At 40.0% G+C, this 13116-nt stretch overlaps 1 protein-coding gene across 1 annotated transcript in view; it reads left to right on the top strand.

Annotated features, from left to right (window-relative positions):
• Positions 1–13116, top strand: part of LOC121437163 (B-cell receptor-associated protein 31) — a 41554-nt gene that overhangs the window by 7440 nt on the left and 20998 nt on the right. Inside the window, exon 5 of the mRNA XM_041637008.1 lies at positions 8913–9060. Within this exon, the coding sequence (XP_041492942.1) occupies positions 8913–9060 (148 nt within the window). The remainder of the gene's footprint in view (positions 1–8912; positions 9061–13116) is intronic.

The following is a 13116-nucleotide window of genomic DNA, read 5'->3' as shown; positions in this document are numbered from 1 at the left end:
TGTCTGTCTGGCAGCTCTTCTGACTCTACCCTTCCTCCTCCCATCAATCTCAGTTTGGCTTTCCCCGCCTAACTTTATCCTCTTTGTCTATTGATCAGTCAGCTTGTTTACTAATCCAGTCATAGTGATATATATATGCTGTGGGATACTGGGCAGTCGCAATAGAAAAGCTCCACTTCCATTTACAGATATATACACAGTGCACAAAAGGATTCCACATCATTTCCCCCTTTTGCCTAATTAAACAGGAAGGTTTTTCTTTCTTTCTTTTTTTTTCTTTTTTGGTTTTCGAGACATGGTTTCTGTGTAACAGCCCTGACTGTCCTGGAACTCACTTTGTAGACTAGGCTGGCCTTGAATTCAGTGAGATCCATCTCTCACGTGCTGAGATTAAAGGCATGTGCCACCACCACTCAACCAAAAAGAAAGATTTTAACTTTAACATGGTAAAATTATATACAACAGAAACAGTTATCAAGTAAGATTATAGTTATAATATCCCATCTATTTGTATTTGGCAAAATTAGAGAACTCTATTATCTATCTTATCTTGGTATGTCTGAAGTTTTATGCCTAATTTGCTTTCTATCATAATTAAGGAAAACTATAAGTTTAGCTATATAGTCTTCAACTCTATCAAAGACCCCCAAGAATGAAAATGCTACCTAATGTCAGACATCAGGCTGTCTGGAGAGTCACCCAAAGGTCCTCTGTAATGTTGGGGCATCCACTTCTGACCTACAGACCTAGCATAGATGACAGACTTTCTGTGAAACAGGGAATTCTGAAGGACTGCCCTACCTTGTCTTGGCAAAGTTCAACAGTCGCCTTTCTTATATCCTGCTGGTCCAGTTTGGACAGTAACTGTCAGCAACTGAGGCAAGGGCAGTTTCCTTGCCCACATGGCTAGCTTTTGCCATAAAGAAAACAAGCTGCATACAGTTTCTTTGATGCCCATCATCTTCTCTGACGTAAATTGGTGCTTGCCAGAAGCATATGTGTCTCACTGTTATGACAATTTTTCGGTTATTAGACATATTAAATTCCATATTATGTAGGCCTTTGAAGTATTTGAGACTATCTATCTATATCTGTGTATGACCTTGGAAAACATACCTAACATGACTATAAGTTTGACTATTGTAGATGACTACTAATCTGTATTTCTTAATTATACAGTGCAGTTTTAAATGAGCTGCATAAGCAAAATACCTTAACTAGAGTAGAAATATGCATAGAGTATAGCAAAATTAAATTTGTATCAGTGAACCAAACTCCATCCCAAGGTAAAATATTTTGAGATTAATAGTTGTTTTTTGCATTAAAGCAGATTCAATAATCTACCTTTTATCCTATCATTTCTATATCTCTCCCTTTTCTTTTTAGAATGAGATCCCTGAATCTAATCTCATTTGTTCAACTTTTTTAATGACCATTACCAATAACAACTTGTAACCAATCCTTCTTAAATGATAATAAGTATCCATAATCCATTTTTTGGAAATGTGGTCATAGCTCTTTAGACTGCTTCTATTGATTAGGGGTGCTGATAATCTTTAGGGGACCCTGAGAAAATTTAGGATTACAGACAAGTCCTGACTGGAGTATTCTGTGAGGCTGGATCATCTCAGCCAGCAGCCTTGAAGCTGGATGAAGAGCTCCAAGGAAACTGCAACAGAGTCATTTTGAGATGCTGGATTGCCTGGGCCATTTGTTTTCATTGGTTTCTGGTCCCCTCATTCTGAAAATACATAAACTTTTAAAGGTAACATACATTTTCGCATAAATACAAGTACATTTTTACATAAATATAAGTACACAAGTCAGCCAAAGATGATTTTTTTTTGTTTTATGTTTGAACAGGTAAAATAAACGTCACGTGTCTTGTAGTTCTTCTAGGTTTATTTTTTTGTAGCCAGAATTTTTAGGGAGTCTTCCTTGATCAAACTTGATCATCTTTAACTTTGAACAAATCTTTTATTTTCTATGGAAATTAAAGCAGAACCTCTTTCCAAAGTAACATGTCTTTTTGTAGCACAATTAATAAAAACCCAGATACGGAAATTAGGGTTTAACCTGAAGGTCAGAAAAGCAAAACAGTCAGCCACTGGCTCTTCTCTAGAGAGGAATGTATGATGGGAGGAGACGGCTCATAGACACAGTCTCATTCTGAGATTCCGGGAGTCAGGGTTGCCATTTTCTTTTTGTTTCCTGTGGAAATAAAGGCATAACCTCCTCCTCAACACATTTCCTAACTGTAAGTGGAGACTGTTCTTTTGTTCCCAGCTGACTAGACCCAAATAATCACACAGAACTATATTAATTACAGCACTGTTTGGTCTATTAGTTCAGGATTTTTATTAACTAACTCTTACATCTTAAATTAACACATTTCTATTAGTCTATGTATTGCCACGTGGCGGTAGTGTTACCTCATTTACTGCATACATTTCTTGTTTTCTCAGAGGCTAGCTTACAGCTCTCTGATGACTCCGCCTTCTTTCTCCCATCATTCAGTTTAGTTTTCCCACTTAGCTCTATTCTGTCCTGCCATAAGCCAAAGTAGCTTCTTATTAACCAATGGTAATAAAACATATTCACAGTATATGGAGGGGAATCCCACATCACTTGACTTCCATTCTGAAGTTTAAAGACATCTTTAAAATGTATATGCTGAGCCGGGCGATGGTGGCACACGCCTTTAATCCCAGCACTCAGGAGGCAGAGGCAGGCGGATCTCTGTGAGTTCGAGGCCAACCTGGCCTACAGAGCTAGTTCCAGGACAGGCTCCAAAACCACAGAGAAAACCTGTCTCGAAAAACCAAAAAAATAAATAAATAAAATAAAATGTATATGCTGGTATTATGCAACAGTTTTTTTCCCACAATTCAACAATAGCTGTCACTTTTTATTCATTAGCATTTAAAACAATTGAGAGTCAACAAAGCACCATACAGGATCTAGTCACCCTGTGTATTTCCCATCCTTTTTTTAAAAATTTTTATTTATTTATTTTTTGGTTTTTCGAGACAGGGTTTCTCTGTGGTTTTGGAGCCTGTCCTATGTATTTCCCATCCTTATGTGACTTATTTTTATATTACTTTAGTTTATTATTTTTTGGTGCACGCCTTTAATCCCAGCAGAGAGAGGTGGATCTCTGTGAGTTCAAGGCCAGCCTGGTCTATAGAGTGAGTTCCAGGACAGGCTTCATAGCTACTGAGAAATCATGTCTCGAAAAACAAAAACAAAAAAATTATTTTTAAACTATTATTTTTCTATGATTGTTTATACCCATTTTTTCTTCAGCATTTAAGCATATTTCTAAGCATACTGTATCTATTAAGAGATTTTCCTTGTCTGGATCTTGTCTGGACCTGCAGTATTCTCTGACCTTGGGAGCCAAGAGTCAGTCAATCTACTTCATGGTTCTTTGCTGGCAGCTGGCTGAAGTCTACAGGCAGCCAATCGTCATACCTCTGTATGCTGAGCCTCTGTACATCGACCAGGGGCCCATCTGAGAAACTGCAGGACTAGGAAGCCACGTCTGGCTCCTTGTGTAAAACTTTTCCATTCTCAGTCCTTATGTTTGAATATTTTAGCCTCCATGTTGGATGCCATGTGTAGTAAGGACCTTCATTAGAACCATCAGCCTGCAGATAATGACATGGAGACTTACTTATTATCAATTATAAAAGCTTGGCTTTAACTTAGGCTTGTTCCTAAGTAGGTCTTATAACTTAAATTAATCCATATTGTTTTATCTATGTTCTTTTATGTGTCTCATCACCTCATCTCTGTACATCTTTATCCTGCTTCCTCCATGTCTAGCTAGTGACTCTGCCTTTCTTCTTCCCAGAGTTCTCTCTCTTCCTGGAAGCCCCTTCTATAGCTATTGGATGTTCAGCTTTTTATTACACCAATCACAGCAACACACCATCTTGTTGTTGTCATGGGGTCCCCATCCTTTCCTCCCCAGCCTTGAATTTACAGTTTGTCTTCCTGTGCCTCCTGAATGGTGGCATTAATGGCATACACCACCACCTGGCATTTTTGTTTGTTTGTGTTTTTCGAGACAGGGTTTCTCTGTAGCTTTGGAGCCTGTCCTGGAACTAACTCTGTGGACCAGGCTGGCCTTGAACTCACAGAGATCCACCTGTCTCTGCCTCCTGAGTGCTGGGATTAAAGGCGTGCGCCATCACAAAAGTTGTTGATTTCCTAGTACAACTCAGGGGGCCAGAGAGAACTATGTAGATACTAGTTGACACAAACCATTGTTTTTGTAGATCAGGAATCTGCAACTGTCTGCTTGGGAATTCTAGGGAAATATGGCTCTAATGACTGGTGACTTCTTACTTTAATGCTATGAAGCAAAATCTAGGAGGTGTGGGGATGGCTCATTGGATAAAAGCACTTGCTGTGCAGATGTAAGGACTTGATTTCAAATTCCCAGAACCCACATAAAAGTCAGACGCTGAATGTAAGTGTCTACAGTCCCATAACTCTTATAGGGAGTTGGGAGGTAGAGTAGAAAAATCCCTGGTAGTTTGCAGGTCCTATCTCAAACAAGGTGGAAGACAAGGATTGACACCTGAGGTTATCCTCTTCCGTAGGTATTCTGAGAGATCTTGTATTTCTATTCATACACAAATAAACATGTGCACACTGTATACACAAAGATGATTTAAAAATTTAAAAAGCAAAGCTTAGAAAAGTCTACATACCTTCTACAGATAGACGTGCTTTTTGATAACAATATATTATGGCAATAATGAGCATAACCAGCTAGAGCCCTTCCTGATGTTGAGGGACCTAGATTAGATCTTTCTGAGATAGTTGGAAATAAAGAGATTACTTTTATGGATTGGGACCTGAGAGGAAGTCCTGCTGCTGTCCTTGTTGATAGCATACAGTGTCTCCTATTCCCAGGTTCCTCTTGATTGTTTGCCAAGGTAGTCTTTGGAATGATGGGATTCCTACCTACAAGTAACAAATAAAAATGGTTTTAGTTTTTTTCTTTTTTTTAGTGTTTTCCTAATTATAAAAATAATGCATATTTTTTAAATGCAAAAGGTAAACACTTAATCCCTTGTAACACATTGCATAGATAACTATCATGAATACTTTTTTATGTGTTGAAATATTTACAACCCGGACTTGTACACTTTTCTTTGTACTTTTTTCCATTTACGTGCTGTACTGTAGACATCTTCCCCCTCTGTTGGTGTGCACGTTACATGCATACAAAACACCATATACATATATAAATCTTTTTTTCCTTCTTTATTGATTTTTATTGAGCTCTACATTTTTCTCTGCTCCCTTCCCTGCCTCTCCCCTCCCCCTTCAATCCTCTCCCAAGGTCCCCATACTCCCAATTTACTCACGAGATCTTGTTTTTTTCTACTTCACATGTAGATTAGATCTGTGTAAGTCTCTCTTAGTGTCCTCATTGTTGTCTTGCTTTGTGTTTAAAAACCACTTATGAGTGAGTACATGTGACAATTGTCTTTCTGGGTCTAGGTTACCTCACTCAAAATAATGTTTTCTAGCTCCATCCATTTTCCCACAAAATTCAAGATGCTGTCATTTTTTTCTGCTCTGTAGTACTCCATTGTGTAAATGTACCACATTTTCCTTATCCATTCTTCGGTCGAGGGGCATTTAGGTTGTTTCCATTAGGTTCTAGCTATGACAAACAAAGCTGCTATGAACATAATTGAACACATGTCCTTGTGGCACGATTGAGCATCCTTTGGATATATACCCAAAAGTGGTATTACTGGGTCTTGAGGAAGGTTGTTTCCTAATTTTCTGAGAAATCGTCACACTGACATACAAAGGGGTTGTACCAGCTTGCATTCCCACCAGCAATGCAGAAGTGTTCCCTTTTCCCCACAACCTCTCCAGCATAAGTTGTCATCAGTGTTTTTGATTTTGGCCATTCTTTCAGGTGTAAGATGGAATCTCAAAGTTCTTTTGATTTGTATTTCTCTGATGACTAAGGATGTTGAACATTTCCTTAAGTGTCTTTCAGCCATTTTAGATTTAGACTTTGTCGAGAGTTCTCTGTTTAGGTCTGTACTCCATTTTTTTTTATTGGATTATGTGATCTTTTGGTGTCCACTTTCTTGAGTTCTTTGTATATTTTGGAGATCAGACCTCTGTCTGATGTGGGGTTAGTGAAGATCTTTTCCCATTCTGTAGGCTGTTGTTTAGTCTTGTTGACCGTGTCCTTTGCTTTACAGAAGCTTTTCAGTTTCAGGAGGTCCCATTTATTAATTGTTTCTCTCAGTGTCTGTACTGCTGGGGTTCTATTTAGGAAGTGGTTCCCTGTGCCAATGTGTTCAAGTGTACTTCCCAGTTTCTCTTCTATAAGGTTCAGTGTGGCTGGCTTTATGTTGAGGTCTTTGACTCATTTGGACTTGAGTTTTGTGCATGGTGATAGATATGGGTCTATTTTCATTTTTCTACATGTTGATATCAGTTATGCCAGTACCACTTGTTAAATATGCTTTCTTTTTTCCATTTGATATTTTTTGCTTCTTTATCAAAGATCAGGTGTTCGAAGATGTGTGGATTGATATCCAGGTCTTCTACTCGGTTATTAGTTTTCTTGTCTGTTCTTATGCCAATACCAGGCTGTTTTCAGTACTGAATTTAACCCATTTCTAGTAATCTGTGTATCGCCGTGTGGCTGTGACTTACTGGGTAAAGTTCTTGTGTCTGTCTCTGGCAGGGCTACATGACTTCTCTCTGACTCCTCCTCCTTTCTCTCAGCATCCAGTTTAATTTTCGCTGCCTACCTCTCTTCTGCTCTGCACAGGCCCAAGCCAGTTTCTTCATTAACCAATGGTATTCACAGCATAAAGAGGGGAATCCCACATCAGTGAACCTGAGGGTATGAATGTATTTTATTTTCTACCAGGTGTGTTATGGCAGTTTATGTTCCTACTGGCAGCATTTGAGAGTGCTTCATGGCACAGATTTAATGCAAAAAATACTACGAGGACAGGCACATTGTTGTAATGCAAGATGAGCTTGAAAACCAAGTAATCTCAAACTAGAAACTACAAAGTGAACAGTACCCAAACAATGATATCTTGCCTGTCTCACATGGAGGCGTGTTAAGAGGTGCCTTCATATAGTTGGTTTTTTTTTTGTTTTTAGGCATTTCTTTGATATAGGGTCTCATCCTGTAGCCCTGGCCTCAGGGCTACAGGTCATCCTGTGACCTTTAGGCCTCAGTCTTTCTAATGCTGGGTTTATGGGTACATACCACCATACTCAGCTCTTCAGATAGATTTTTATGTGTCAACTTAAAAAATGTCCCCACTTTGTTGGAGGAATTGACCTCTTTTTTGGTGGTGGTGGTAGTGGGAGACAGTGTTTCCTTGTGTAGCGTTGGTTGTCCTGGAAGTCCCTACATAGACCAGGCTGGCTTCAAACTTCAAGCTGGCTTCCTGTCTCTACCTCCCAAGTGCTGGGATTAAAGATGTATGCCACCAAACCCTGCTATTTTTTTTGTTTTGTTTTGTTTTTTTCGAGACAGGGTTTCTCTGTAGCTTTGGAGCCTGTCCTGGAACTAGCTCTTGTAGACCAGGCTGTCCTTGAACTCACAGACATCCGCCTGTCTCTACCTCCCAAGTGCTGGGATTAAAGGCATGCACCACCACCCCCCAGTTAAAATTCTTTTTTGAGTTAAGTGGTGGAGGAGATTAGTAGATATACTAAGGTTCCATTTCTGCATTACAGACAAAAGATTCTTATATTATTAAACCAGAGCATTGTACATCAGTCAGTGGCGCTTGTTGGAGCAGAGGCTGTTCACTCATTCAACAGTTAGAGTTTTTGCTGTGTGCCCTGTGCTAAACTGTAGGGGATATAGAGGAGAAGGCTTTTTCTTTCTGTTTGTAGTTTATCTATTGTGAGAAAGATGGACAGGAAACAGACTGAAGATAATTTCAGTGACAAAAGTATTTTATAAAGACATTATAGGATTTTTAAAAAAATATTTATTTATTTATTATGTATACAATGTTCTGTTTATGCCTGAAGGCCAGAAGAGGGCACCAGATCTCACTACAGATGGTTATGAGCCACCATGTGGTTGCTGGGTATTGAACTCAGGACCTTTGGAAGAGCAGGCAATGCTCTTAACCACTGAGCCATCTCTCCAGCCCCCGACATTATAGGATTTTATGACCAATTGACTTTAAATATGATAACTGTGTTATTTACCTTACTAAAGTGATTGTATTAAGAAACTTCTTTTTACAATTTTGCTGTTTGAATTTTTGATGGGCATGAATTCTTCTTTAAAAAAACCTTTAATTACAGTTTATTGGTGGTTGGTGACACATGCATGTCACAGTGTCTATGTGTAGGTCAGGACAACTAGCAAGAGTCGGTTCTGTCCTTTTGCCATATGGGTTCTAGGGATTGAACTCAAGTGGTCAGGCTTGATGGCAAGTACCTTTACCCACAGAGTCATCTCAGCCCATGAAGTTTTTTAATTAAGTAAAGAATAATAATGCTTACTGTGGCCCATGCTTCCCGAATAGGTCTTGTGAGCTTTCTACCAACAGGACCCCTGATTTATAAGTTAAGTGATTGACAGTTCAACTTGAGAGAAAAATGACAAACTGAGGTTGGGAGTATCATGGGAAAGGGAATCTGTTTCCATTGCCAACAAAGCCTCAATCTTGAATAGCATCTTGGAGTATAGTACAAGTTTATGATCTATCTAGTTTACAGGCTTAGTTTATAGAAAGTTAAGAGAGGAAGGTCTAAGGTTGGGGACTTTTGATAAAACCTCCCACAAAAGGTGTGCGTAGAATTAGTACTTGGATATGAAGGAAAGGAGTCTTGCTACCTGTTTTTCTTTTTAAATGGCCATCTCTGCTCTATCATAGATGCTGCACGTGAGATCCGGAAATATGATGATGTGACAGAAAAGGTGAACCTCCAGAACAATCCAGGTGCCATGGAGCACTTCCACATGAAGCTTTTCCGTGCTCAGAGGAATCTCTATATTGCTGGCTTTTCCTTGCTGCTGTCCTTGTGAGTAGGGGCCAGGGGCTTGTGGAGGAAGCTGTGGGCTAACCAAGAATATAGAGCTGTGTAGTTTGGCTTTCTCCTGTGACTTTAACTCCTCATTGTATATCCTGGACCCAAAGACCTTGTTTGTGTTTGATAAACCACAGAATTGCTTCCTGACCTTCCGAGGCAGCATGGAGATTAGGAGTAGGGTGCAACAAATTCTAAAAGACCTTATCTTTTTTTTTTGAGACAATATTACTACATATCACTGGCCATCCTGGAACTCACTATGTAAACAAGGCTGGCCTTGAATTTATTAAGATCCACCTGCCTCTGCCTCCCAAGTGATGGGATTAAAGTTGTGTGCTACCATACCTGGGAGAAGACCCTGTCTTAACCACATTTTGTGGTAAGTCAGATGTGTTATATCTTGTGCTCTGTTTGCTTGTAGACTGAAGTAAGCTGCAAAGCCTTTTCTCTACGAAAGGATCTTTGAAGCCCATCTAATAAGGGCCTAACTGGTTTGGGGTATATGGGGTACTGAGTTGGGTAGAGTAGGCAGAAGTAACGTGAATGGGCTGTGACTCACCCTGTCCTCCGGGCCTTCCCTAGTGTCAATTTGTATCCAGATCATGTTGTGATCTGTAGTGTCTTTCTGGTCATATCTTATGAGACTGAAGTGCTTGACCAAGGTTGCAAGGGTGGCTAATTGGGTAAGATTAGATGAGTAGAAAATGCCTATTAGCATCTGGAGCCCTGTTTTCTGCTTCTGGCTTTACCCTTGGGCTTTAATCTAATGGCCTAGCCGAGAAATAGACATGTTCAGGCTAAGGCATGTGAACAAGGTATTAAAAGGATATCAATACTAGGCTGGAATATAGCTCAGTAGTAAAGGATTTGCTTAATGATTTCCCAATAGGCCCTACTCTACCTCTTTGTATCATCACAATGGAGATTAAGCTAAACAGATGAATTTGGGGGGCCATTCAGACAGTGCTACCTTGTGAGTGAGTGGATTCTTACGCTAGGTTCAAAGATAGTCGTTCTCACCTGGATTTAGGCCCAAAGACTCAAGATTTAGTGTTTAAGGGATTTTTTATCATCTTAATCACTTGGCATGTTGTGCTTCAGTAGGCATTAGTATGACTACCTGTCCAGATTTTAACTTTCCAGAAAACAATCAGTCCAATGATCTTGGATTTTCTGGATCCAGGTTGAGGGTAAAATATGGAGGCAAGTAAGGATGTGTGTGTGTGTCTGTCTGTCTCTGTGTGTGAGTGTCTGTGTCTACTTATCTTTATATCTCTTTAGTGTTTTAGTGTGCTGAGTCATTACTATGTTTGTACAACCTAGGCCTTTACAAATGCAAAGCACATTATGCTCTGCTACTACCTTCACTTTCAGCTCTAAGACATTTTTTTTTAAAAAATATTTATTTATTATGTATACAATATTCTGTCTGCGTGTATGCCTGCAGGCCAGAAGAGGGCACCAGACCCCATTACAGATGGTTGTGAGCCACCATGTGGTTGCTGGGAATTGAACTCAGGACCTTTGGAAGAGCAGGCAATGCTGTTAACCTCTGAGCCATCTCTCCAGCCCTCTTAAGACATTTTTAAGACTATGTTTATATACATGTGAGCGTTAAATATTTTTGTTGTACCTGCTGGGCTTGAAGCCATGGCCTCTTGCATACCAGGCACATATTCTACTACTAAACTATATTATTTGTTTTACTGACAAATTTTGTTTAGATTTATTTTTAGTTTATGTGTATGTAGTAGTAAGGGCGGCGGGGCTGCGTCCCCAACACCCCAGCCGCCTGCTTGGCTAGCTTATGCCCGAAATAACAACACACAAACTGTATTCATTTAAACACTGCTTGGCCCATTCTCTTCTAGGCTAATTCTCACATATTAATTTAGCCCATTTCTAATCATCTGTGTGTAGCACCCCAAGGTGCGCTTACCGGGAAGATTCTAGCCTATGTCCATCCTGGGTCGGAGCTTCATCCCGGGAGCGGGGCATGGCGTCTCTCTGAGGCGTCTGCCCCCGAGAGGAGAGCTGTCGAGACTGAGCTCACTTCCTCTTCCTCCCAGCGTCCTGTTCTGCCTACTCCTCCCACCTATCTTCCAACCAATAAAATGGGCCAAGGCATTTCCTTTATTAGCCAATGACCTTCCTCCATCATGTGTATAAATCTTTTGCCTGCATACATATATGTGTATCACTTGTGTGCTTGTTAGATCCTCTGATATTGGTGTTATGGATGATTGTGAGATACTGTATAGGTGCTTGGAATTGTATCTGTTGTCTGCAAGAGTAAAAAGTACTCCTAACCACTGAGCCATCTCTCTAGACCCCTTTTGCTTTAAGATTTGAAATGGGGTATCATCTCCCAGCTCTTAGGAGGCAGTAGCAGGCAGATCTCTGTGAGTACGAGGCCAGTCTGGTCTACAGAGCTAGTTCCAGGACAGGCTCCAAAGTTACAGAGAAACCCTGTCTCAAAAAACAAAACAAAAAAAAAAATAAGGAAAGAAAAAGAAATGGGGTAACATCAAGTTGCCTGGGCTGTTTTTCAGATTATTGTTCCTCTGCTTCAGCCTCCTAAAGTAGCTGAGATTATTAAATATATGTCAACCTGCTTGGCTTAAAGTAGTATGTTTGATCATCTTCAAGCTTAGCATCTTCAAATTTAGGAAACTCAGGAAGTGAAAATGCTGAGAGAACTCGACAAATACTTTAGATATACAGAGTTTTAAAAAGTACAGTGGGGATGGGTCTAGGGGTGTAACTTAGTGGCAAGAGTCCCTAGTGTGTGCAAGGCTGTAGGTGACACCTCTAATCACATATACACACACATGCACAGAGTAAGGACAGTGAAAACCTGCTGTTTTGCTTGGGGAAATGAGAAGAACTGTGTGGAAAGCAGGCTTTACATGGTTTTGTTAAGTAAGGAGATGGACAGATCAAAACTCAAAGCATATAAGGCTTTACCAGAATACCAAGCTTCTCCAAACAATTTATTTAGACATGATATTTTATTCAGAAACTGTAAGACCAGCTAGAAATGGAATTGCTACTGATTCTTAAGGAGTGGGATAAAGGTTGGAAGACAATGGACATGCTTGCTTTCCAATTACCAAGTAGAGAGAGTAGATGGGGAAATGACTCGATTGGGAAGATTTGCATTAAACCTGAAGTCATATTCTAGAGAGGTTGGTGTGCTTTTGAGAAAGGGGATCTAAATTACTGGAGAGTTCTGTAAGTCTTATCCCTCCCTTCTATAGATTAAACATAATATTATCAGTAGTGTTTGCCAGGTTGAAATGTTGGGGGAGATTTGCTCATAATGATTTCTCCGATTGCTCCAAGACCACCACCAATGGAGCTGACCTCCATTTGTAAAGTCCACATTCAGCTGACTGGAATGGGTCATTGAGTTCTCTGGACTAAGAGGAGAAAGCAGCACACAGAAAAGGAAGAGGTAGGGACAAGGGGTTGCACTGGCTTAGATCAAGGAAGTAGACAGGGAGAATCGTGTCTTCATGTTCACTCTGTGGATTTCTCAGGTTCATTCCTTAATATTTATCCCTGAGTATTATTTTTCAATAAATGATCAAGTATCCCAATACTGAAAGATCGCAGGGACCCAATGCTAAAGTGTGGGCAAGGCACTGGCCTACCTAGTGTACTTAGGTGTAGTTCTAATTCACATGAGTTGCTACTATGCAGATCAGTGCCATTCAGATAGAGGCTGCATGAGGCTTTCTGTCTACTCTTGGCCTATGCCGTGCAGATGAGGGTGTGGTGAGTAGATAGGACAAGAAGTGGATACTAACAAAAGTAACAAGTAGGTGAATGACCTTTCAGAATCCTAGCTTTCTAGATCGCCTCAATAATTGAGCTGGATGGAATGTGAGACTTGAAGTTTTAATGGGAAGAGATTTATAAATGGGCATATAAGGTACATCAAGGACAAGAAGACTGAGATAAACAGGAACACAAAGACTTGGGGGCCTTGTTACAGCTTAGTTGAATTAGTGGCAAAAACTCATAGGCAGGGAAAGAGCCTGT

The sequence above is a fragment of the Microtus oregoni genome, unplaced genomic scaffold (genome assembly GCF_018167655.1).
Source record: "Microtus oregoni isolate MIOR12 unplaced genomic scaffold, Mior012 000050F_ref0000143, whole genome shotgun sequence".
NCBI classification, from domain to species: domain Eukaryota; kingdom Metazoa; phylum Chordata; class Mammalia; order Rodentia; family Cricetidae; genus Microtus; species Microtus oregoni.
The sequence above is the reverse complement of the archived record's forward strand: the minus strand, read 5'-3'. Positions and strand labels throughout refer to the sequence as shown.